The 24,086-nt window shown below is 41.6% G+C and overlaps 1 protein-coding gene across 1 annotated transcript in view; it reads left to right on the forward strand.

The window, feature by feature from the left end:
- CDCA2 (cell division cycle associated 2) overlaps window positions 1-17,234 on the forward strand; it is a 46,976-nt gene extending 29,742 nt beyond the window's left edge. Inside the window, exons 13-14 of the mRNA XM_054578799.1 lie at window positions 13,461-13,632; window positions 16,016-17,234. Coding sequence (XP_054434774.1) covers window positions 13,461-13,632; window positions 16,016-17,124 — 1,281 coding nt within the window. The 3' untranslated portion in view covers window positions 17,125-17,234. The remainder of the gene's footprint in view (window positions 1-13,460; window positions 13,633-16,015) is intronic.
- Window positions 17,235-24,086: the final 6,852 nt, after the last annotated feature.

Below are 24,086 nucleotides of genomic sequence, written 5' to 3' on the forward strand. Positions count from 1 at the left end.
CAGCTGTGAGATACCTGTTCGTTTCCTGTGTGTCCTTGTCTGCCTTAAACTACTACGTGAGCTGCTCTCAGTCGCCCTTGTTAACCTCAGCTCTTCACCCTTTCATTCTGCTTCCACTCTGGACTGACCCAACTCTGACCACCCTCCCACCTAACACAGCGCCCGGGCAGACTCAGAGGCTGCATCTGGTCGCCGATGTGCGGTCTTGTTCTTACGCCACTTCACTTTAATTAGTTTTCCAAAGTATGCAGTGATTCAGTGGCCGAAGTCCAGGGTCTTGCTTGAGGTCTTGTGTTCACTCATCATCTCAGCAACATGCGCCGCCATTGAGAGCTCTTTCACAGTCTCTGTTAGGTGTTTCTTGCCTTCTGCCCGTCCTCATGTGCCTGTATTACGGAGTTCTACTCTTTTCCCTTCCATATTGTGTATTTTCTGGTTCATTTCATATGTAGCATGGTTGATGACTCCCAGATCTTTCTGCTCTATGCACATTAGGTTCAGCTGCCTACTAGACATCTCTTCTTAAACCATCCTACAAACACCTAAAAAAAATCAACATTTTCAAAACTAGCATTTTCACCCCAACATACACCTACCCTAGTCAGTCAGTAAATTTGTTTGTGCTTCATGAAACAAAAACTGCTGCCTCTCTGGGCGCAAGCACCCCCAAGGCAGCAAAACCAGAAGAATCTGAATGTTTTCCTGGTTCTGTCCTTTTTTTAGATCTTGTAGTTCTTTGAAAGATCCCTTTGCCTAAAAAATACACATAAATTCAGAAATATACATTCTTCTTAAATTATTGCATTAGAAATTGGCGTCCCTCATACTCTTTATAAAACACTGTTACAAAGAATGTATACCTGCTTCTTCACATAAAATCAATAGCCAGAAGGTTCAAGAAGGTTGGAGCAGTAAGTTCTGCTCCAACCCCTCCCAGGACCCCACTGTATCAAAATACTGATGTAAGATGAGGGACAGGCTTAGAGTAGCAATGAGAAGAGGAAGGAAGTGAGGAGGGCGTTCAGCAGCAGATGACAGCCTGCAGTGAGTTTCTGGAAAACAAAGCAGATGGGAGCATGTTGCCAGATAAAAGGTGGAAAGATTTGCAGCCCAGAATGTGCTAGGAGGGAGCTAGAGAGGCTGGGAGCCAGCCTGTCTATTGGAATCCCAAGAGACTGGGCCCAGAATTGGCAGGTACCATGGGGGGTGAGAGTGAGAAGTGGTGGTGGAAAGCAGATTAATTGAAGTCCTGTATGTGAAACAGTTTGCACCAGTTGGCACCCCACCCCCCTCTCCCACCCTGAAGCTTAGAGCAGATGTTGCCGTCTAGGTTAAAGCCTTCATCTGGCATTTGGAAAATCCCACAATCTCAACAGTCAGCTCCTGCCCTAAAGCAAAGCCTGCAGTTGACACTCCCCATTCTCCTATCTCAGGCAGGGTCCCTAGCAGAATTGCCTCTCGGGAGAGGCTGAGCTGAAGAGCAGAGGGAACCTGTACCCATTTCCAGTCTTTCTTAGATAAGAGTCAGACAACTGAGTAGAACCAAGAACATGAAAAAGCAATAATAAAAAGTTGAAAACCTGACCTCAGAGAGAAATATTAGTCAGGGAATGGTAGGAAATGTTATTAAAGATAAATAAATATTCTCATCTACTCAAATTTAAGAGAGCATAAAACTATGAGGGGTATGCTATGAAAAAGGAGCAGAGAAAAAGCATTTGCAAAAATATAAAGTTTAGTAGTTCGACTAGAGAATGAAATTAAGGAATGTCTCCCAGGAGGTAGAACAAATGGGAGACAGACTAGTGATGAGACGAAGGACCAGGCCAGGAGACTTCGTGGGATCTCAGGACAAGAAAGTAGGATGGAAGACGTTGTCTAAATAAAACAAGTATTTCTCTGAACTGAAGAAAGGAATTGAACAGTAAGAATAAGGAGAAAAATGGACTTTTCCTACCAGGAAAAAGTAATCAGAGTGGTATCCGGTTTCACAGCAGTCTAAATGTGGAAAGATAATTTACCGGGACATTTAAAGCTTTGAAGGAAATTTGATTTCAACCCAAATTTCTGAACCCAGCCAAATTTAATTAAGTATGAAAGAAAAAAGATGTTCAGACGTTTTGAGGACTTGGAAAGTGTTTCCGTGGTATTACGGGGGGCGCTGCTTGGGCAGAATGAAGTCAGCTTGGGCAGTCAGGAGGCAGTGGGTCTGCCTGTCCGGCACAGTGGTGCCCTGGGAGCCTCTGATGACAGCCGGGCCACCGGGCCGAGCGCCAAACAGCCCCATGCAAGAGAAGGGGTGCTCCCAGGAGGTCTCTCGGGGGAAGGGCAGAGAGGCCCGCGATCGAGAAAATGGAAGGTGTGCCATAGAAGAAGAAGAAAAAGGCAGTTATGTATCCACTCAAATACAAGTCTGTAAACAAAAGTTTTGAAGCAAATATTTCAAGCAATGAGGAAGTGAGGAAAAGGATATTTGATAATGCTGGGCATCGAGGCGGGGGTTGCGATGCACCAGAGGAAGGGAAAGGGACAGGATCTCTGTCCCGGAAACCGCACAGGCAGTCCTAATGATGGGAAGGCTGTTTTCAGCTAAGGGCTAAGCTTTAACAACTTGACTGTGTACAGGATGATCTAGATGTAGCTAAAAGCGGAGGACAGAAGTGAGTGGAGAGGGTGGGGTGAGGGGTTAACGCTAACAGGACAGTGGTCAGGAGGGCAGGCTGGGGAGCCAGGTTAAACGGGCGTCTTGAGTTCTGCCGCCTCCTGGCACTCGGGTGGCGAGCGAGAGCCGTGAGCCCTCTCTTGGTTTTAAAATGGAGGTATCAATGGTACTTGTTTTACAAGGTCATGGGGAATAAATAGTGAATGAGTTAGTACATTGAAACGCTTAAAACAATGCCTGGTCATAATAAACACTAAGGCTGTTATTTATGTTTACCATCTTACAACTTATGGGCTACTACCTGTCAGTGCACCCCAGCGGCTGCCTTTTATGGGGTTTTTTTGACCTATGTAAAACCTGTGGATATTTATTCATTTATTTTTTAAAATTTTTATTCTATTTTTTTCTTATTACCATCTATCCCTGTTGTACCCTCTTCCTCTTCCACCCATGCCTCTCCTTCCTTTAAAGGACACCAATCAGACTGGAGTTCAAGATATATTTTAAAAGTTAGTGCAAAGAAATACAATGTAAACTCAAAGGTAAGCAATGAGCCAGAACTAACAGGGCAGGTGAAGGTTTCCTTTAAGTGAGCAGTAGCCTCCTCTTTAAGGGCCAGGGCGAGGGGGCTTTATTCTGCACTGTGGGCTTGAAGTGTTCTCCAAGAACAGATCTTTCACACAGACACAGAGAAAATGGTAGCTGTAACTATGTGAAGTGACAGATGTGTTTGTTAACTTGCTTGTAATGATTATTTTATAATATATATATATTAAATCATGTTGTACACCTTTTAAAAAATCGTGTTGTACAATCTAAATATATATAATTTTTGTCAATCATCTCCATAAAGCTGGAAAATTTTAAAAATAAATAGCATTGCTAACTTGAAAGCACCTTTAGAATTCATAACATTGAATTTCTTTATTACCTAGAAATGGAGAAAGTTTCCAAAATAGGAATCGAAATCCGGAAAATGAAATCAAAGACTGGTAAATTTCACTCCATTTGACCCAAACAGCATGAAGCATGCATGGGGGAAAAAACTAAGGAAATTCAAAAGGCAAAGGAGAAACATGGGAAAAGTATCTTCAATTCAATATCAAACACAAAGGATTAAGATCACTAATATTAAAAAAGCTTCTAAATTGAGTTAAAAGTGAACTAGAGAAAAATGTCCAAGAGATGTTTTTAATAGTTCACAAAATTGAAATGAAAATGGCCCTTAAACATGAAAAGAACGTTCAGAGTTGCTCATCATAACAAGAGAACTACATTGAGATGCCATTTTTGTACCATTTTAGATGAGGAAAAATCCCGGGTTTTGACAGCATACCTGCTGGTGAGGCTGCGTGGCACGCGAGCACCCTTGTTTCCTGGTGACGCAAAGCCCTGTGGAGGGCGCCTTAGCAATATCGAGCCAAACGAAATACCCATTTACCTTTTGACCCAGCACATTCATAGGAATTCATCCCAAAGAACCAACAACCAAAAAGGCATTGTAGAAAATTATTTATTGCAGCACTCTCTGTAATGCCACAACTGAAAACAAACCAGATATCTGTCAGTGTGAGACGCGTGTGTTTTGTATCTATGGAACAGCGAAAAGAAATTCAAACACCGCCAGGAAGCGTTTACTGTCAGCAAAACGTACGCTGTCAGAGGCCTGGGAAGGGGCGAACTGCGTTCCCCTGGAATTCGAATGTTGTGGCTCTGACCCCTACTACTTCACAGTGTGACCGTCTGTGGAGACAGGGCCTTTAAGGGGCCGATTGAACAGGAGGCTGTAGAGTGGCCCCTAATCCAGTCTGACTGGTGTCCTTTAAAGGAAGGAGAGGCATGGGTGGAGGAGGAAGAGGGTACAACAGGGATAGATAGTAATAAGAAAAAAATAGAATAAAAACTTAAAAAAAATAAATGAATAAATATCCACAGGTTTTACATAGGTCAAAAAAACCCCATAAAAGGCAGCCGCTGGGGTGCACTGACAGGTAGTAGCCCATAGAAGGGGCGGCAGGAGTGCGGCCACCTGTAGACCAGTGAGAGGCCTCAGAGGAAACAAGCTCTGGGTAGAAACAAGCACCTCGATCTTGGACTTTCACGTTCTGGCACTGTGAGAAAATAACATTGCTTAAGCCACTCAGTCTGGTATTTCGTTATAGCACTTAATATGGCCAACTAATACATTACCTTTTTATCTAAGAGAGTGGGAAACATTAAAAAATAATATAAGCATGTATATATGCACAAACACATAAAATCTTGCAATTAATAAAAGTGGGAGAATAAGGCAAAGGCAAATAAGTGGTCGCCTCCAGGAAGGAGCAGCCGGAGGAAATAGGAGATAATAGAAGCTGGATGTCCTCGAATGTTTGACCCTTGTACCTCGAACTGTGTGTTTTTACGTAGCTATCAAACACGATTAAATCAAATTGAAGAAAAAGAACAATCCTTAAAAATTAAAAACAAAATGAAACAAGTGATCTAACTTCATTATCAAGTTGATGGCTTAATCTCACAAGGAATTTTCCAAATTTAGAAATTTGAGAAATCCCAGTGGGCTCTATCCTAAGGACAAAAATAACTGCAAAACAGGCTTAAACAGTGTGAAGCACTCATCCAGACAGGGGAGCTACGTCTAGAATAAAGAAAATAGGCAGTTTCTTAAAATTGTCATTAGGAATCAAGACTTTTCACTATGAGACAAAAAACAATTTAAGATCAAATTCAAAACCTTGCTAGACAAAATTTGAATGAGAAATACCAGTATGAACGCAGGTTTTTTCCTTTAAAAAGATTTTCTTGCTATATATACAGTTTTGGTCGTTTGTTCACTGTTGATAGAGGTCAGAAGTGAGCCTCTGGGTGGTCTCCTTAATACCGTTTTCTGCTGAAAGGCAGTGGGGTTCCTCAGTGAAACAGCTGCTGCAGCTTCACGGCAGCAGAGGTAGTGGATGAACTCGGTCTGTCCCAGCGCACAAGCAAGGAGGGGCCATTAGGGGACACAAGACCATCAGGAAGGAGCTGCCACTGACCAAAGGTAGGACAGCATGATTGTCAGAAATGATGATTGTAATAGATTAAAACACAACTTGAAGGCCAACATAGCTGTTTAGAACAACTAATTTTTCTAAAGATTAGAAAATAAAGTTTGAGCTCTGTTTCAGGCAAATAATTGATGAGGAGTAAAAATGACAGGTTCATGAAAGCTGTTGAATGTTAGGAAGTGGATGCATCAGATGGAGACGTGGGCTCACGGGCCCTAATGCCACAGGAGTGGGGGCCCCTGAGGCTGTAGGGAGGTGTGCGGCTGCCCATGAAATGCTCTTCCTGAAAACGTGTGTGGCTGTATCTCAAAGCTGGGTCTCAAGCCCAGATCTAATGGCCAGCTTATGGGAAGTACAGGGCATAGAGGAAGATGCGGACCATCATCGTAGGGAGCCAGACCCAGCATTTGGTTAATTCTATGCGGTAGATGCCTCAGTTTATTCCCCAAGTGGCAAGTGGGAAAAAGGAAGGAGCCATAGAGGCCTGTCAACCACGTGGAATATGGGGAGACCTGAGGGGGGGTCCTGATTTGAATAATTCTGAAAAGATGTTTATGGACCAATTGGAGAACTTTGAATTCTGAGGAAACATGAGGGAAAATTGCTGTCATTGTGGTTCTTAGGGTTTGTTTGTTTTTTAAATTGTTCAAGTACATTTGTCTCCATTTATCCGCCAGCACTTTCCCCTGCCCCACCCACCTCCACCTCCCACCCTCAGTCCTTCCCCACTTGGCTTTGTCCGTGGATCCCTTATACATGTTCCCTGATTTGATCCTTCCCCTTCTTTGCCCTGTTAACCCTCCTCCCTCCGTTCCTCATGTTGCTGTCGGTTTGTTTTTTCCTTCAGTGTTGCTGGTTATATTTTTCTAGCTTGTTTTTTTGGTTGATTAGGATCCACTTAGAGGTGAGATCATACGGTATCTGTCTTTCACCCCCTGACTCATTTGTCTTAGCATAGTGCTTTCCAGTTCCATCCATGCTGTCGTGAAGGGTAGTAGCTCTTTCTTTCTGCTGTGTAGTATTCCATTGTGTAAATGTACTATGGTTTTTTGATCCACTCATTTACTGATGGGCATCTAGGTTGCTTCCAGCAGTTGGCTATTGGAAATTGTGCTGCTATGAACATTGGGGTGCATAGGTTCTTTTGAATTGGTGTTTTGGGATTCTTAGGGTATGATCCCAGCAGTGGAATCTCTGGGTCAAAAGGCAGTTCTGTTTTTAGCTTTTTGAGGAAGTTCCACACTGTTTTCCACAGTGGCTGCACCAGTCTGCATTCCCACCAACAGTGCACTAGGGTTCCCTTTTCTCCACAACCTTGCCAGCACTTGTTATTTGTTGATTTGTTTATGATGGCCATTCTGACCAGTGTGAAGTGGTACCTCATTGTCATTTTAATTTGCATTTCTCCAATGGCTAGTGATGCTGAGCATCCTTTCGTATGTCTCTGGGCCCTGTGTTTGTCCTCCTAGGAGAAGTGTCTTTCAGGTCCTTTGCCCATTTTTTAATTCGATTGCTTGTCTTCCTGGAGTGGAGTCATGTGAGTTCTTTATATATTTTGGAGATCAAACTCTTGTCCAAGGTTTCATTGACAAATACATTTTCCCATATAGTTGTTTCCCTTTTCATTTTGCTGTTGTTTTCTTTAGCCATGCAGAAGCTTCTTTTTTTGATGAACATGACACCAGCACAGAAATAATCAGGTAGATCAGTGAAATAAAACGAGCATTCTAGAAACAAATGTATATATCGTTCTAACAATGTAATATATGATTAAATTGATATTTCAAATCAATGGGAAAATAAGGCTTATTCAACAAATAAAGTGCACAGACCTCTATTACTTGAAATAAAACAGATATAGAGCCCTATTTCACTTATCATACAAAAGGTATTCAGGTGAGTTAAAAATCAGTATGTAAAAATCTAAGGAGTTTTAGAGAAAATACAAAATAATATTTTTCTTCCCCTGAAGTAAAATATTCAAACCCAGAAGCTATAAAGTAAAATACTGACAACATGACTATATTAAACATTTAAGACTATACAGTAATATACATATAAAAAAATTAAAGAAAAAGTAATAAAATAGGAAAGTATTTGCAACATCTAAGAAAGGGTTAATAGTTGTGTGGGGTTATTTTAAGGGAAAAAAATTCTACAAACCTTTAATCAAAAAATAGATAAAGAATACCAAAAAGTCATTTAAAGCTTTTTAAAAATAATAGAAATAGGCAAGAAATTTACAAAAAGTTTCAACAAATAATATAAAGTAACAAAATAACATATCCTTGTTATAATCAGATTAATAAGTGTTAAAAATACTGGTAATATCAAGTATTGGTGACTGTGAAAGGAACTGGGTATTCATAGACTCTTTTCCTTCATCTTCTTAAAGCAGTCCCTTTAGCATATTTTGCAGTGCTGGTTTGGTGGAGGTGTATTCTTTTAGCCTTCTTTTGTCTGGGAAACTATTTTGCCTTCCATTTTAATTGCCAGCCATGCTGGGTAGAGCAGTCTTGGTTGCACGTCTTTGCTTTTCATGACTTGGAATATTTCTTGCCATTCCCTTCTGGCCGGCAGTGTTTCTGTTGAGAAGTCAGCTGCTAACTGTATCGGGGCCCCCTTATATGTTACTACCTCTTTCTCCTTTGCCTGCTTTAGGATTCTCTGTTTGTCTTTGATATTTGCCATTTTAATGATGATGTGTCTTAGAGTGGGTCTCTTTGGATCACTCTGGAGTGGGACCCTCTGTGCTTCCTGGACTTGTGTGAGTTTTTCTCTCCTCCAACGAGGGAAGTTTTCCATCATTACTTTTTCAAACAGGTTTTCTATCCCTTTCTCCTCCTCTTCTCCTTCTGGTATCCCTATTATACGGATATTATTATGTTTCAGGTTGTTCTGCATTTCCCTCAATGCCTCTTCATTATTTCTGAGTCTTTTTTCATTTTCTTGCTCTTTCTGGGAGCTTTTTTCTCCCTTATCCTCCAACTCGCTGATTCGATCCTCTGCTTCATCTAGCCTGCTTTTGATTCCTTCTGCAGTGTTCTTAAATTCAGAAATGGTATTCTTTATTTTCTCTTGTCTCTTATTGGTAGTTTCTGTGTCCTTTTTCATGTTGATATAGTTTGCAGTTAGTTCCTCGTAGTTTCCCTGTAGTTTTTTGTAATTCTCTCTGAGCTCACTGAGCTCATTGAGCTTCCTTAGAACCGTTGTTTGGAACTCAGTATCTGCTCGTTTACTTGCCTCTATTTCATGTAGTTCTCTTTGTGGGGATTCCTCCTTTCCCTTCGATTGAGGGATGTTTCTTTGTCTTTTCAGTATTTGTGAGACTTTTTTTTTTTTTTTTTTTTAAATTTCTGCTTCTTAAATTGATCTGTCTTGACTTCCTGACTTCGTGGTGTGAACTTCTATGGTAGGAGACTGCATTTTTTTTTCTTTTTTGATCTGCTTCTGATGATGTCAGCTGTTGACCCCATCTGACCTTAGGCAGTCTTTTAGAGGCTTCCAGGAATCTACTGTCTGTGGCTGTCTCCTTCAGTTGTTAATCTAGTCACTCTACACCCTGCACTCAGCAGTAAGGCTTAGGCACCACAGGGTTGGGGCAGAGTCGTCCCTCCTGGGGGCAGGGTTATTGGGTCTTCTCACACTGTTGCACCTCAGGGGAATGGTCTGCCTGAGCAGGATGGCTGCTGCTGTATGGGGGATGAGTCAGCACCAGAATCCTGCCCGCTACTCCCTCGGTTCTCTACCCAAAGACTCCTTCCCCAGTCTCTCCACAGGCATCTCCATTCCACTCTGCCTCTGCCTTTACCAGTGCCCAGGGTAAGTGGCTGCAAATAAAAATTCATGTGTTGGCCCTTTAAACTGCTCTTTGCATCTCCAGGCCCCCCATTGCTGGCAGAGAGCATCGCTGGTACTTTTGCAGCTGGTTGTTATCTGTGTACTTTTTGGGCTCTGGTGCTGTGGGCCGGGCATCCCCGCTTATGGTTTAGACCCCACTGTTCTCTGGGGGATCCATCTGGCCATTTCATTATCCATCTTGCGCTGCCACCCATGGGCGCCCCACCTACCTTCTCAAGTCTCTCCCGCACTCCTTACCAGTCAGGTTGTGCTAAAGCTGATTCTTCCGTCTGTCCGAGGTTATAAGGCTCCTCTCGCGCTATTGTTCAGTTGTTTGTTCCACGTGATTTGTCCACAATTTAATTGTAATTCCAGATTGGTCCTGGGAGGAGGTCAGTGTGACTTCCATTCACTCCTCTGCCATCTTGAAGTCAGGAGGTTCTTAGTGTTTAAATGTTTCATTTTGAGATAATTTTAGAAATACGTGCTGTTTTAAGAAGAGTTATAGAGATCCCAGGTAACTAGTCTTTCCCAGTGGTGCTGGCGACGTCTCACAGCACTGGGTTAGGATGTTCTAGGAGGGTAGCCTTCCCTACCAGAGCTGTCTCCTGTGGAAGAACACTACTGAAATGGAATCTCACACTGTGTAAGCTTTGTGATAGGCTTTTTTCCTTCAGCACGATTCTCTGGAAATTTGTCCAGGTTTTTGTGTGTATCAAGTTACTCAGTTTTATTGCTGAGGAGTAGTAGTTGTTACAAAAGGGTAATTTTGAAATATATATGTGCATATATGTATATACATCAAATGATTACTTAGTGTGTATACCTTAAATGTTCATGACATATGTCATTTATATCTCAATGAAGCTGGAAAAAAGTAAACTCCATTGTAAAGGGGGGGGGATCAATAAAATACAATGTCAGGTAATAAAATGTTTTATTTTATTGTGGAAAATGGGAATCCTTCCCTCTCAGAGATACTATAAGATTTTCAGATAAAATGTAATGTCTGGGATTTGCTTTAAAATAATCAGGGTGAGAGATTATAAATGAATCTTGATTTCTATGTTAGTGATTATTGAAGATAGTTGATGAATACATGGAATTCAATAAACTATTCTACTTTTTTTTTTTGGTTTGGGCATTTTCCATTATAAATAAAAGTTAAAAATATAGCAACATAAGCCCCTTATTAAAAGAGATGGAGCTACTACAATACAGAAAATGGAAACACTAAATAAACAGCAGAGGTAGTGAAGTGTATGCTTTTCATCATAAGATTCCTGTACAATTTGATTTGTTGCCATGCATATAAATCTTAATTGTGCAAATAAAAGATAAGCATTTGCTTCTGTTGCATCACCTCCTTCACTGTATGAGGAGAGAGATTGATGATTCTGGAAGAAATGGAGTCACTTCAGGGGTGACCCCTTCAGTTGTCCTTTGCTCCAAGTCATGCACCAATAGAACCATTTCTAGGTCGCGTGGCTTCCCTACAGTTCCAGTCATGGGTGGCTGCTTCTGCTGATTACAGTATAAGCAAGGCTTTTGTATTGGCTTAAATTCAAATTCTAAAGTTAAAAGTTCTAGCCTTTGCAGATGAAGCCTTTTCCTGGTCATACTGATGTATTTTCACGGCAGACCACAGGTGCTTTAGTCTTTTCTTTTTGGCTGATTTACCTCTGTTGACCCATGACCATGAAAAAACAGAGTATTCGTCTTTCACCATGTTTAGCAAATGTTATGAAGTTTAATTAATTGTATTTCTTTTTCTTTTACATTTATTCATTCATTCCTTTGTTCGTGTTTGTTGAGAAGCCTCTATGAGCCAGGTGCTGGAGACTTTTTATGTCAACAAAGATTTTCAAAATCTGGCTAAAAGGAGATTTTCCCTATATATGAATCAAACTATTCTAGAGATTATAAGATTGACTGTAGTATATTAACTGACCACGTAGGGTCTGTGTCACACAATAATACTAGGAGCATAATTTCTGATGTTAAAAATATTTCCCCCATATCAATCCTCAAAGTAGTCAGGGAAGTTAAAAGAACGGGAATAGCTAACACATGCGGGGCGAGCTCTGTTTTCACCCTTTCACTTAAGGTAGTCTATTGAATACCGGTGCTATTGTGATTTCCACTTCGCAGAGGGGTTGAGAATGAGGTATGGGGTGGTGAGGTGCCTAAGGTCATAAAGCTGTTAAGGGACAGAGTCAGGATTTGAAAAGGAGGCTTCTGGCACCAGAGGCCAAATACTTTTCTTTCGCATCTGATCTATGGAGCTGAGTTAAGGTTTTCCTCTTTCCTTCCACCTCCACTGGCTAAGCTATAATTTCCCGAGCAGTTTCATAGAAGTCAACAGAAATTCATGAAAAAAAATGTTTCATGGTAAAATGAACCCAGCATTTTCTTAATGTATGTAGAGATTATTTATACTGAGGACTTCTCAGAGAATTTAATGTTAAATGTATATAGTAAATCATCCAGAGGAACACTTATCTTGTACTGTTATAAAATTGTTTTTCCATGCTACGTTTTGTTTTGTTTTTACAGGCTGTTTGTAGCCATTTAAAGGAACATACAGTTCTGGGCCACTTCTGTACTCTGAAAATCATTCACTCTTTCACACCACGCATTTCAATGCTATCACCAAACGACTGTTCTTGAATGCGACGTCAAATGTTCTTACTCCCTGGATCCCCGTGCAGTGAGCTCCCAGACGGTGCGGACAGGGCCCTGCTGGCTTTGTTAGCTTCATCCACCCCCTCCACGTGCGGCCCCCACCGCGCGCCCCACCAAGCGCTCTGTGAGTGCCACTCCCCTCTCTTGGGAGAGCCCTTCCGCACCACTCCCATCTTCAGCCAGAACAGCCTTCGCTTCTTCAAGGTTTAACGAAGCCATCACATTTTCCGCCGAGCCTGCCTCGAGCGCCTCCCGTGGGCCAGGCCCCCGTCTCCTCATCCCTGCCGCCTGCCATGGTCTGCACGTACTACCATTGCAGCTGCGGTTAGACCGCAAGCTTCCTGAAGGCCACGTCCAGCGCGTTTACGTCTCGCGCCCAGCAGGCCATTCCCTGCCCAGGCAGTGTCCCCGTAAACGTTCGCGTGCATGCCACCGCCTAAGAAACTTGGTTAAAATCACCGTCTTTTTGCTGGCCTGCAGTCTGGACCCTCCAGTGTTGTCGCACGGAGTCTATTTCTTTTTGCTCATGATCTGTTATTTCAACACAGTGTTTGAATTTCCCTCGAGTGTTTTCCATACAAAACTTTTACTTAACATAGAATGTTAGTTCTCAGTTACTGAAGTGGCTGTCAGAACTAGATTTAATACTGCATTCCAGATATTATTAAAGCGGTTTCCAATTTTTACAGAAACTTGAATGTTTTCTCTCAATTATTACCAGCCTTTGCTCCTCATCTTCTATTTGTGCTTGGTAAAAATCCATTTTATTTTGACCTATTCATTTAAACCTTGATTAAATCTTCTGTCATTTGAATCAACTCTCTTAGCTTTGCATTCCCTTCTATGCATGCATCTCCTGTTTCTTCACCCGTGGCTCCCAAGCTGCCGGTAGGAACTCCTGGTTAGCCCTGAGTCACCCTAACTGCACCTTCGTTACAGGCACCTCACGTCTTAAGTCCGTCCAGTCTCGTCATCTAATCTGTTTTTGACTTATCCAGAGCTTATTTTGGCAAATAAAGAACATCATGCTACCATTTGGTGATTGAGTTCTACTTTAAATTTTATTTGACTTTGTGTAAGTACCTAGCCCTCAACCCCTCACTCAGATTTCTGGAATCTTAAATGACCTAACTTGTCTTCAGTGTTTCTATAGAAATTAAAGGGTCAAAAATGTAATATGGTGCTACATCTTTCTCAGTCACTGTGTTTTTAATACATTTTCTCAGGTTTTAAAAAGTTCTCGAAAGAAGAAAGGAAGAAAAAAGAAAGGTGTTCAGAAGAACTTGTATGGGGAACGAGATATTGCTTCTAAGAAGCCACTTCTGAGTCCTATCCCAGAGCTGCCCGAAGCCTCTGAGACGCCCCCCCGACTCCCAGGGGCCCGCCGGGCGGCGCCAGGTACCCGTCCCTTTGCCCTTGTTCACACACTGTCTTCTCCCTCTTTGTTGCTATTTTCCTCTCTTTTTTCCCCCTGTTTCCCATTTACTGTGTACATTGTAAATAAATAAAAAACAGCAGCTTTTCACATTACCATGGAAAGGTTAAGGAAGGGGTAGCGTAACCTTCAGGGCCCCTAGACCCTCTCTGACTCCGGTCAGAGCTCTGGTCCTCCCTCCAGAGACATGTGGACATGAGATACTGTGTATCATTTTAGGGGAAATAATTTTTTTCATCCTGTTTCCTTTTCCTTTTTAAAGCATTTGGTTAAAGTAAACTGAATTCTTTTTGGTGGCATAGTTCATCATCAAAAGTGAACAAGGTGAAGGTTCAACATTCGGTACATCTTACATGAATTAAAGACAAAAATTTAAAAATACTTGCCCCATGCTTCAGTTGAGTTGATGCTACTAAGCATCTCCTAAAAGTGACATTTGTAAAGTGAGCTTGGTTACCCTGAAAGCTTCATTTAAAAGCAAAGATGAAGTTGCATGGTATCCTAGTTCAGTAAAAATTGGATTGGAGTTGCATCTAGTTTGTAATGCCTGGACTTTAAATCAACTAAGTCACGCCCCAGATAATAAGAGTGTGTGTTCATTTGGTGGGTTATTTTGTACAGAATCTTTTTTAAACCAGCTGCCTTTGCCAGTCACCCGATACTCACAGCCTACACTCCTTTCGCAGCATACCATGCAGGGTTTATAACGGATCCAAGGGTGACGAAGGTGCGGGTCACCCTTGGTAAACTCCGGCCTCCGCCTGCTTCTGAACTTCAGGAAAGCACAAAAGTTTAAACAAGCTCAGGACCACCCCCGCAGTCGTAGACGCGCCTCCAGCCACAGCGTGTCGTGTGGTTTGTCCGGGGGTGGGGCGTCGGCCTCCTTGCCGCTCTTAGTGCCACTGTCCTGGGAGACTCTGTGCCGGCTGCCTCTTCAGGAAAACTGCTCCCATGGTGCCCGCCCGGTGTACAGCGGCCTGGCTGCCTCCACTGCCTGCAAATCGCTGTCCCGTTGAGACTGGGACCTCGTGTTTTCGTTCTGTCCCCCGTTTCTAACGAGTGTTTTCCAAAGATGTTTAATGTTAGTATATATTTCCCATCTTGCATCTTACCAGAGAACTTGTTTTTTTAAAATACCTGAAGCATTTTTCAATCCATAGCCAGCTGTTGCAAGGGTTTACAGCAGTTCCCTCCCTCCCTCCCGCCTTCCTTTCCATGGCCTGCTCCATCTCTCTGCCCCCGTCCCTGCTTCCTACACTGCCCCCTACTTTCCTTCTGTAGTACATTAACTTCACGAACAGTGCGTGAGTGTCCGTCCTTAAAGTTGTATAAAGAATCCATGTTCATCGCGGGGGGCCCCAAGCAGAGCCTGCTTGTTCGTCCCCGGCTCCCCCTGATGTGGCTTTAATTACCCAAGCCATGGACATAGGCCTTTCAGACCTAAACCCTGTGTTTTAGATGTTTTGTTCAGCTTATGTTTTATATCTCTGCCAGTTCTGATTTTGTTTAGAACACTTTACACCCTCACTTGATTGGCCAGTTTAGAGCTTCACTCCCTGAGATAACGAGGGAGGCGACGATGAACCGTAGGTGCTCGGATGTAGACACCTCGGCCTGCGCCCGTGCAGGCAGCGGCGTGTAACTTAAAAACCTTCACGATGTTCTCACCCGTGGTTCTCTGCACCTGCGATGTCACACACTGTGCCGAAAGCACGTGACAGGCTCCACGTGGAAGAATTTCCTGGAGGATGAATTTTAGTCAGCGATTAAGACAGAAGAGGGGAGACTTAGAATATTGGAACAAACATGGCTCTATTTGAGAGCACAGCGTGTTTTATATTAGTTTTTTACACAGGACATGAGATCTGAAGTTTTCAGGGAGAACCCTTTTAGTAAAGTCCTTAAATCCCCCAGAACTCCAAGTTTTCTTTCCTCTGTTTCAGGGGAAATGTTGCTAGAAAAGCCTCAGAAGCATGACATTGCCCACTTTCAGTGATTCATTTTTAGGGGAATGGGAAATGTAGCTGCCTCATGCTCACTGGCCTTGTGGCGAGAGAAGTGTGTTAGAATAGAGGAAGCAATGTTAGATACAGTTCTCATTTTCTTGGTCTGCGGTTATGGGCTTTATTAATTCATGCATTAACTACCTATATCCTTAGCCTGTGGGTTGGGAAGGAAGGACAAGAGAGAGGATGGTGACAGATGGGGCAAGTACAATGTAACATTTTGTGGGTCTTGTGATGTTCAAAAGGTTAAAACACTACAATGTGGCACCTGTTTGATTTGTTGAACTTTATTTTTATGGCTGCTTTTTAATTAGATTCAAATTTATTTACATGCCCATAGATGATTTCAACTCAAATGGTGATCTTGAAGAAAGGAAGCTTCCTGAACGAAAGAGTCTTTTCCCTCTGAACTCAGAAGACTTCAGTAAATACAATGTGTCTGAATTCTGCAGTTCTTACATAAAAAGTTCCTTGTCGCTTATTAATGCCACTTGTGATCAAGATTCATATGTAAATACTGTAGGAATCCATGCAAATAAAATTATTTCAAAAGCAGAAATCAAGTTGGAAAGTGAAAATGACCTAAAAACTGGGACCAAGAATGAAAATAGTCGTATTTCTTGTGCTTCTGTGGCTGAAAAACCCATTGTGTCAGGTGGTCCACAGTCCGATTTTATTAAGCAGTCCCAAGAGTTTTCTGCTGATGATCAAAACATGGGAAATCCTCAGGGCTTTAGAATTTCAGGAGACTTAAAGTGTGAACAATATGATGACTTAGTAGCTACTGAAGGAAAACCGCAGACCAAGGGCCCAGAGTCCAGCTCACAAAAAGAATGTGACTATTCAGATGTCTTAATTGATGAAAGGAAAAAAAAACATCAAAGTGAGGATTTGGGAAGCAACGCCACAGGAAGCAGTAGCCGAGTGAGCCGTGCAGGGAAGCAACGCAGGCGCTCTATGGGTTGTCTTGATGGTCAGAATTTACCTTTGGGAAAAAATGGAATGCACAGACCTTCCTACAATGTGGGCAGCTCTGTAGAAATTGGTCTGGAAAATTCTGAACTGTATAAAGAGTTATCTGACTCCATAGAACAAACCTTCCAGAGAACAAATAGGGAAACAAAAGTCCGTCGTAGCACAAGGCTGCAGAAAGATTTGGCAAATGAAGGACTTGTATGGATTTCACTTCCAGTTCCTTCCACTTCCTGCCCTTCCCAGAGAACCAGAAGGAGAACCATGCATACATTAGACAGCAGAGGATTTGAAGATTTGTCCCCTGGGAAAAAAACTGTGTCCTTCGGTCACAAACCGGGGATACCCTGCTCTGTATCAGGTCAAGAAAACAGTGAGGACTTTGCTGCCACTTCTTCCCGTTTACCTGGGAAAAGGAGGAGGAGCTTTTGTACATCTGCCCTTGCACACACTGCAAATGTGAAGCCAAAATGCTAAGAAAGAAGGCCCTTTCTCAACCAGAGGGAGAAAGCTCTCCAACCGATGTAGAGAGAATGTCAGACAACTACAGCAGTAACTGCCATTCCCTGCAGAATGTTTGGCAAGAGAGACGCTAACTACCCTTGCCTGAGAGATCCTTTCATCCTAGCTCCTGTTGTTTGTTCAACTTCAGGGTTTAAAGCTTTTAAATAAAGTCATGTGAGTTGAACCTACTGTTAAGTAGAAATAAGTGAATTTCTTTATCATTCAGAAAATAAACATTCCATTAAATTCCTTCTCCCCCCAAATGGTAAATGCTTTATTAGTATTTTGCTAAAAAGGATTGTTTTTAGACCTAATAATATGCCTCTTAAGTTTGTTTTACATTAATACATATTTGCCACTGAAGGTTTAGAGTTTGTTGGGAAAAAATCTTTTAGAATTGATTCACTACATCTGGATGAGAAGGGATTTTTTAAGAAAAAAATTAATTAATGCAACTATGAAAATAGATGTTAATACAAGGTGGGAAGCTGTTTTAAAAAAGTATGTTTTTACTTTAAAAATACTGCAAAACTGGTTAAAAATCTTAACAATTGGGGTGGAGGGAAATGATAAAACATGTTTTCTCTCCATTGATGAAACTTGCCTTAGCTGTCTGAAATGAAATTTTTAATACTTAGATTAAAATCAAATGTCCAGCATGGAATTTTGGAAAAGTCTTTCAACAACCAGAATACAGGGTGGGGCAAAAAGTAGGTTTAAGGTTGTTTGTGTAGAAAATAAGAAATAATCAGTGATAACAAATAATTAAATAAACAAGAATAAACTCTTGAGTTTTGCATACAGCTGTAAAACCTACCTTTGCCTATATGATAAATGTGTCATTACAAAATGAAAATACAATTTGTAAATAACTAATGCGATGAAAGCATTTTGTTCTTCAAACAAGATTCTTAAATGTTTTCTGGGGTGAGAGGTGGATGATTGGTTTTTGGTGAAAATATGGCAGTTTAGCTGAAGACTCATTTCCCAGATTATTCAAATTAGTCATAGGTAATTTGGGATTGGTTTTGTGGTTCTCCTTAAAAAATTGTTTTTAAGTCCAAAAAACTTATTCAAAGCGGCCCTAGAAAATCAGTTTACTGACATGAAGCGTGGTGGTAGGTCGCTGGCTTCTTTTTCAACAAGGCATTTTCCAGACCTAATTCTAATTTATTTCACAATGTCAAGTACATGCTGTCACTTGTCCAGGACTTTACAGTTATGCCTTAGCCCTATAGCGGTATATCTTATTTCCTATCGCCATTTTGGTGATAGCAATTTGAAAATCTAATTTGTTATATATCTGGAATTTGTGAATGTGTGTAAATCATCATATCATTAAACAATTGTCTTTGGAATCCTTGCAGTCGTTAAACTCTCCCTCCTGCGATAGCAGGAGCCTGTTAACAAATAGAGCTCTCTATAAATAACCCTCCAGGGGAGCGAGCTCCTGTGGAGCGCCCATTTCCCCCCCATTTCCCCTCCGCAGAGAGGGACTATTTGTTACCTTCTTGGCACCAACAGGTCTGGGACTCCTGCTGGCAAAGACTAATGTATTTTACATTAACACTCAAAGTGATCCCCAATTTCTTCTGCTAAAAGGTGGATTGTTTAAAAAATTCTTTTATCTTTACACGTAAATTATTTATGGACTTTCCCCCCCCTTTTATAGTTTAGTGTGGTTGGCAAATGTATACCACTGAAAACCACAAAAAAAGAACTAATTAACTTCTTATGAAGCTATTTGGTTTTGGCATTTAAAAAGAAGAAAAAAACTTTCAGAAATATAAGATGTTAGAGCGTTTTGTTAGCTTTTTGTATTTTTTCTTTGTTTAACATGCAGGTTATAAAAGTGATTTTTTTTTCCTTTTTAATTGTATGATCTATAATCTCAATCTCAGTTGTCTTTGAATTTTTATAACTTCACATGCTTTGTTTTATGCCTCAAAAGTGCTGATGAGGGTAAGGGAAAACATTTTGGTGTGTGATTTTTTCCACTTGAATTTTCAAATGTAAAGTTGTTCTCATTTTCTAGCATTTACAGATAAAAATACACAGACACAAGTTGTGTTGGTTTCCAAATGTTTCAATGTGAGTATTTTGTTAAGTGTTCAATGTGTTATTTGTTAAGAACAAACAAGGCATTTTTCCTAAAAAAGATCAGCTCTGAGAAATTAAAGCAACTTAGACCCAGTTTTATCCTTTTCGTCTCGTTTGCATCATAAAATTTGTTAAAACTTGATGATTTCTGTATCTGACATGTATGCTTGTTTTTAATAGTTTCTCTTCACTTGTGATTCAGTCAAAAACTTGGCTGCAAAACGTTTTTTCTGGCCTTACATTTTACTCCTGTAACCATTGACATCTGGCCTTAGAACCTTTCTCATCGTCCTGGTCTGTAGTTCCTCGTTTGTCCAGGAGATGGCAGCTGGACATCTGGAGTTTCTTCTGCACCCGTGCCTTATAAGCCAAGGCAGCTCTTGCTGCTGCGAGCAACCTCCCTTTCACTCTTAGATTTACTCATTTTTATTACAAAAGTAATGCGGCTATTGAAAAAAGTAGAAAACTGTACAAAATTAAAAACTGCTTTCTCACACCGCGTGCCAGCCTGCAGCCACACCTTCCTCACTGCAGCTTTCTTCGGTGCAAATGCGGTGAGCAGCCCAGGCGCGGGGCTCAGACCTTTGCTGGGTAAACGCAACTGTAGAGCCTGTGGTTTTCTGCTGGGGTCTACACATGCTGTTCTGCAACTTGATTTTTTTATTCAACAAAGTACCATGCATGTCCTTTGGTCTTAACATGGGGAGTCCTAGTGCTCTTCAGTCTTTTAAACCCCTCTTGTAGAATTATGTGACTTTGATATTTATAATTTAGTCATTTTCTTCCTAATATATGCTACTTGTCTCCACTTTTTTGTTATTGAAAATTATGCCGCACTGGGCTTGTGTGAAAATGTAAGATAAATTCTTTAAAGTTAAAATGGTTAGTAAGTTCTCTTTTACAAATCAAACCTGGCGAAGTCCCTCTACAAAAATGTTGGCGTCCTTGCCTCCTTTCTGTCTCTCATACTCTCCTGCCGCTTGGCTTCCATTTTCCCCGCTTCCCCCGCTTCCCCCGCTTCCCCCGCTTCCCTCGCGGGTGCTTAAGCGATAGAGCTAAGGGTCAGGCATGGATTTGGCCTAACAAGAGAACATGATTAATAATGCCTGATTCATGCATCATACTGAAAGAGCTTTTCCTTTTTACATCAGGTTTATTGAGGTATAATTAACCTACAGTAAAGTTCACCCTTTTGAGCGTACAGTTGGAATTTTGGCAAATTCATACAGTCCTGTAACAACTACCACAGTCAAGTAATAGAACATTATCATCTCCCCAAAAGAAGTTTTCTCCTACCTCTTTGCAGTCAGTCCCTGACCCCTGACTCTGGCACCTCCCATCTACTCCCCTGATAACCTATCCTTAGAGTTTTGCCTTTTCCAGAATGTCATACAAACGGGATCCTATGTCTTTTTTAAACCTAGCATAATGCTTTTGAGACTCATCCGTGTTGCATGTCCTCAGTTGTTGGATTCCTATGTATTGCTGGGTAGTGTTCCATTTGACAGATACGCCAATTTATTTATTCACCAATTGATGGATATTTGGATAGTTTTTGTTTTTTGATTGTTACAAATAAAGCTGCTATGAAAGGTCACATACGGATCATTTTTTAAGACGTTTTTTCATTCATCTTGGGTAAGTGCCTCGGAGTGGGATTCCTGGGGCGTCCCATTGGGACGGGTTGTAACTGTTCAGAAACCTGCCAGGCTTTTCCAAGGGGCTGCACCATTTTGCATTCTTACCTGCAGCAAAGTTGTTTTAGCCCTTCCTGTTCTCACCAGCCCCACCTGCTGTCAGGCTCTTCCATGGAGGCCGTGCTGGGAGGTGTGCGATGCCGAGGGAGCGCACTGTAGTTCTGGTGTACGTTCCCTAGAGGGCGCCTTTCCCTGTGTGTGTTGGCCATCCTTACCTCCTCTTGAAGTGTCAGTTCAGCTCTCTTCCTCATGTGTTCTTTTGTTGTTACCCTCTCACTATTGAGTTGAAAGAGCTGTGTATGTTTGGATACAAGACCTTTATTAGATACATGTCTGCAAGTATTTTTTCCCAGTCAGTGGCTAGTCTTTGATTTTCTTAGCAGTGGCTTTTGAAGAGCAGATACAAATTTTGATGTAATCTAATTTGTTAATTTTATTCTTTAATGGTTCATGCTTTTGTGTTCTAGCCGAGAAACCTTTGCCTCTCTCAAGGGCACTATTATTTTCTCCCATGTTTTCTTCTACAAGTTTTATAGTTTTAGCTCTCAGGTGTTAGGTCTATGGTGAGTTATTTTTCATATATTGCAAAAGGTGAGGAGTGTTTTTTGTTTTTTGATGGAAATCATTTGTTGAGAATTTTATGCATTTCTCATTGAGTTAAAATGGAACCTTTGTTGAAATCAGTTGGCCTTATATGTGTAGGTTTCTTTCTGGGCTTTATTCTCTTCCATTGACGTATGGGTCTGTTCACAGATCAACATCATACCATCTTGATTGGTATAAGAAAGCTTTTAATAAGTTTTACTGTGACTCTATCAAAGTAAATGCTTAATGTTCCTTTTGTGAGGGAAGAGACCAGCAGGAGCAAAGGATCGACCAGCTGCTTTTATCTGGAGCCTACAAGTATCCCCAGACCTGCGTTGCCATTTAGGGCAAAAAGTAAATAAATAATATGCTATCAGAAAAGTGGTAAAGAAACCAACCTCCTTGGAGTGCCCATACATCCAGCTTAATCTTCTGGTAAACTGGTTGCTGCAGTTTGTAATTTAAAGTTGTCATCCTGAGTCACTGCAGGATTAGTCATTGAGGAAGAACTGTCTTTTGAACATTGTACGGCATCATCAGGAAGAAAATGAAGTCAGTTGAATTAAAATAAGGTTCGAAATTAAGTGCCAAAAAATTAAGTTACTTAGTAAGTCTGATTCGTTACTTCTCATAAATTAAGATTTTATTTTAGCTTGCTTTGGTATAAAAATGGTCACACAAAATATGTCACAAAATGTGAGCATTTGAGAATTACTTCTTAACGTGGGAAAATTCCCCTCCGCCAGTCAGGTAGGCAGAATAGATTCATTAATGCGTGTGCCAGGCATTAATTTCTAAATGTGGCCGCTGCCTTCAGGAGGCTCCGGCCTCTAAGAGGTAAGAGTTCCCCCACGGGGTCTGACCATGAGGGTGGCCGGCCCCTCGGCCTGGCGCTGTGGTGCCCTCAGGCCAGGCGAGGTGGTTTTGCGTTGCCCTGGGAGAAGCCGTGCTCGAGCCAAGCTGACTGGTGGGCGGGCCGGGGCCCAAGGGCACACCGCCCCCGGCGGCCTCCCGCTCCACCCACCGAGACTACACCGTGGAAGTGGGCGTCATCTCGTTCACGTTTTCATTTTTAAGTATTTTTCTCAACTTCCCATTCTAGTATAACCAGTGAATACATCTGGATGAAGCATGGAATTGAAACTAGAGATTGTAGATTTCTTAAAACATAAGAGTAATGTTTTATTTTAAATCTCCCCTCTCAAACGGTGAAGAAGCTCTGGCTTTTGTGCTGCCGGGTTGTGTAGTTTGTCTGAAGGGCTGACCCTCAGCTGGGAATCCTGGATCAAGTGAGCAGCGCTGGCGTGAAATTACAAAAGTCAGAGCACATTTGAAAAAGTGGTTGTTTTTTTTTTTATCTTCAATTTATTTGAAGATTAATTCATAGCCTGGGCTTGGCTCTAGAGTGGACTCATCACGAATGTGCTCCGGCCTATCAATTCCAGTGTGCCTACTACTGGGCTGTTGCTCATTTTCATACATTCTCTGATGCTTTTCTGCTTTTTGTGAAATAGTAAGACAGTAACACAATAGCTGTAGTGAGAAGTAACTACTGCTGTTCTCCAAGAACAAACTTCAGTCCCACATCTTCAACCAGGATTCTACTTGGCCTCCAGTGATCCTAATGTTCAGATTTACTAGAAGGGCTTGAGAGAACTTTAGGGTATCGGGAAGCAAGGATATATGGAACTGCTTCTATATCACTTAGGTGAAAAGGGAAAATAAACGAGCAGGCACATGAAGGAAAAATACAAGTTTGTGTTTTCTAAGGGGTAGGTGGGGATCTCCAACGTTACTAAAGCCCGGTGGAGAGCAAGCAGCCTTTCTTCTGTCTCCTCTTCCCCTGCTGTCCATGGCATGCACACAGTCTGATTAAACGGCTTAATTTATATTCTGTACAATAAAAGTGGCCTCCCGCGGGCTGACAGCTGCAGACGGTTTTGGGATTTAGATGTAATGCAAAAAAATTCAAATTATGTAATTTTTTAAAGTTTCAAATTCTTAAAAGTGTATTTGTGTGAATTTTAAAGCCCTGAAATGTAGAGATAACTTACATCTCTGTACTACATCTAAGTTTTTATTCTCATGGCTTTTATTCACCCACTTAAAATCAGCTCTTTAGAAAAGTTTCTTCCATCTTGGTAGTGTTTTGCAGTGTTAGCCGTAGTGATCTGTTTGTGGCTTTTCTATTCGTGTCGTCTAACAACCACCTGCATTTCCAGTGTTCTGATATCCTGCGTAAACAGGAAGGAAATGTCATTGTTTTCTCTGTGGGGCCATCAAATAACCGCGAGGTAGCATAGGAGGTTGCAGATAGAGGCTCTTCCAAAGGGATGGCCCCACTGGAGAACTAATCTTTTTTCATTCTAATGTTGGTGTCAAACTGTTGAATCTTCACAGAGAAAGGGAGTACAAGGACTTACCCGTTGCGGTAAGGCCAGCTCAGGTGCCCGGCGCATGGAGATTGAACGTGTGTGACTTTATGCCTTGAGCACAAACAATGTGTTTGTTTTCTCATTGTTCATAGCAGAGCTGTGATCAATGTGACCAGCC

This window comes from Pteronotus mesoamericanus, unplaced genomic scaffold (genome assembly GCF_021234165.1).
Source record: "Pteronotus mesoamericanus isolate MK-2021 breed Mesoamerican mustached bat unplaced genomic scaffold, CSHL_Meso_final contig_502, whole genome shotgun sequence".
NCBI classification, from domain to species: Eukaryota; Metazoa; Chordata; class Mammalia; order Chiroptera; family Mormoopidae; genus Pteronotus; species Pteronotus mesoamericanus.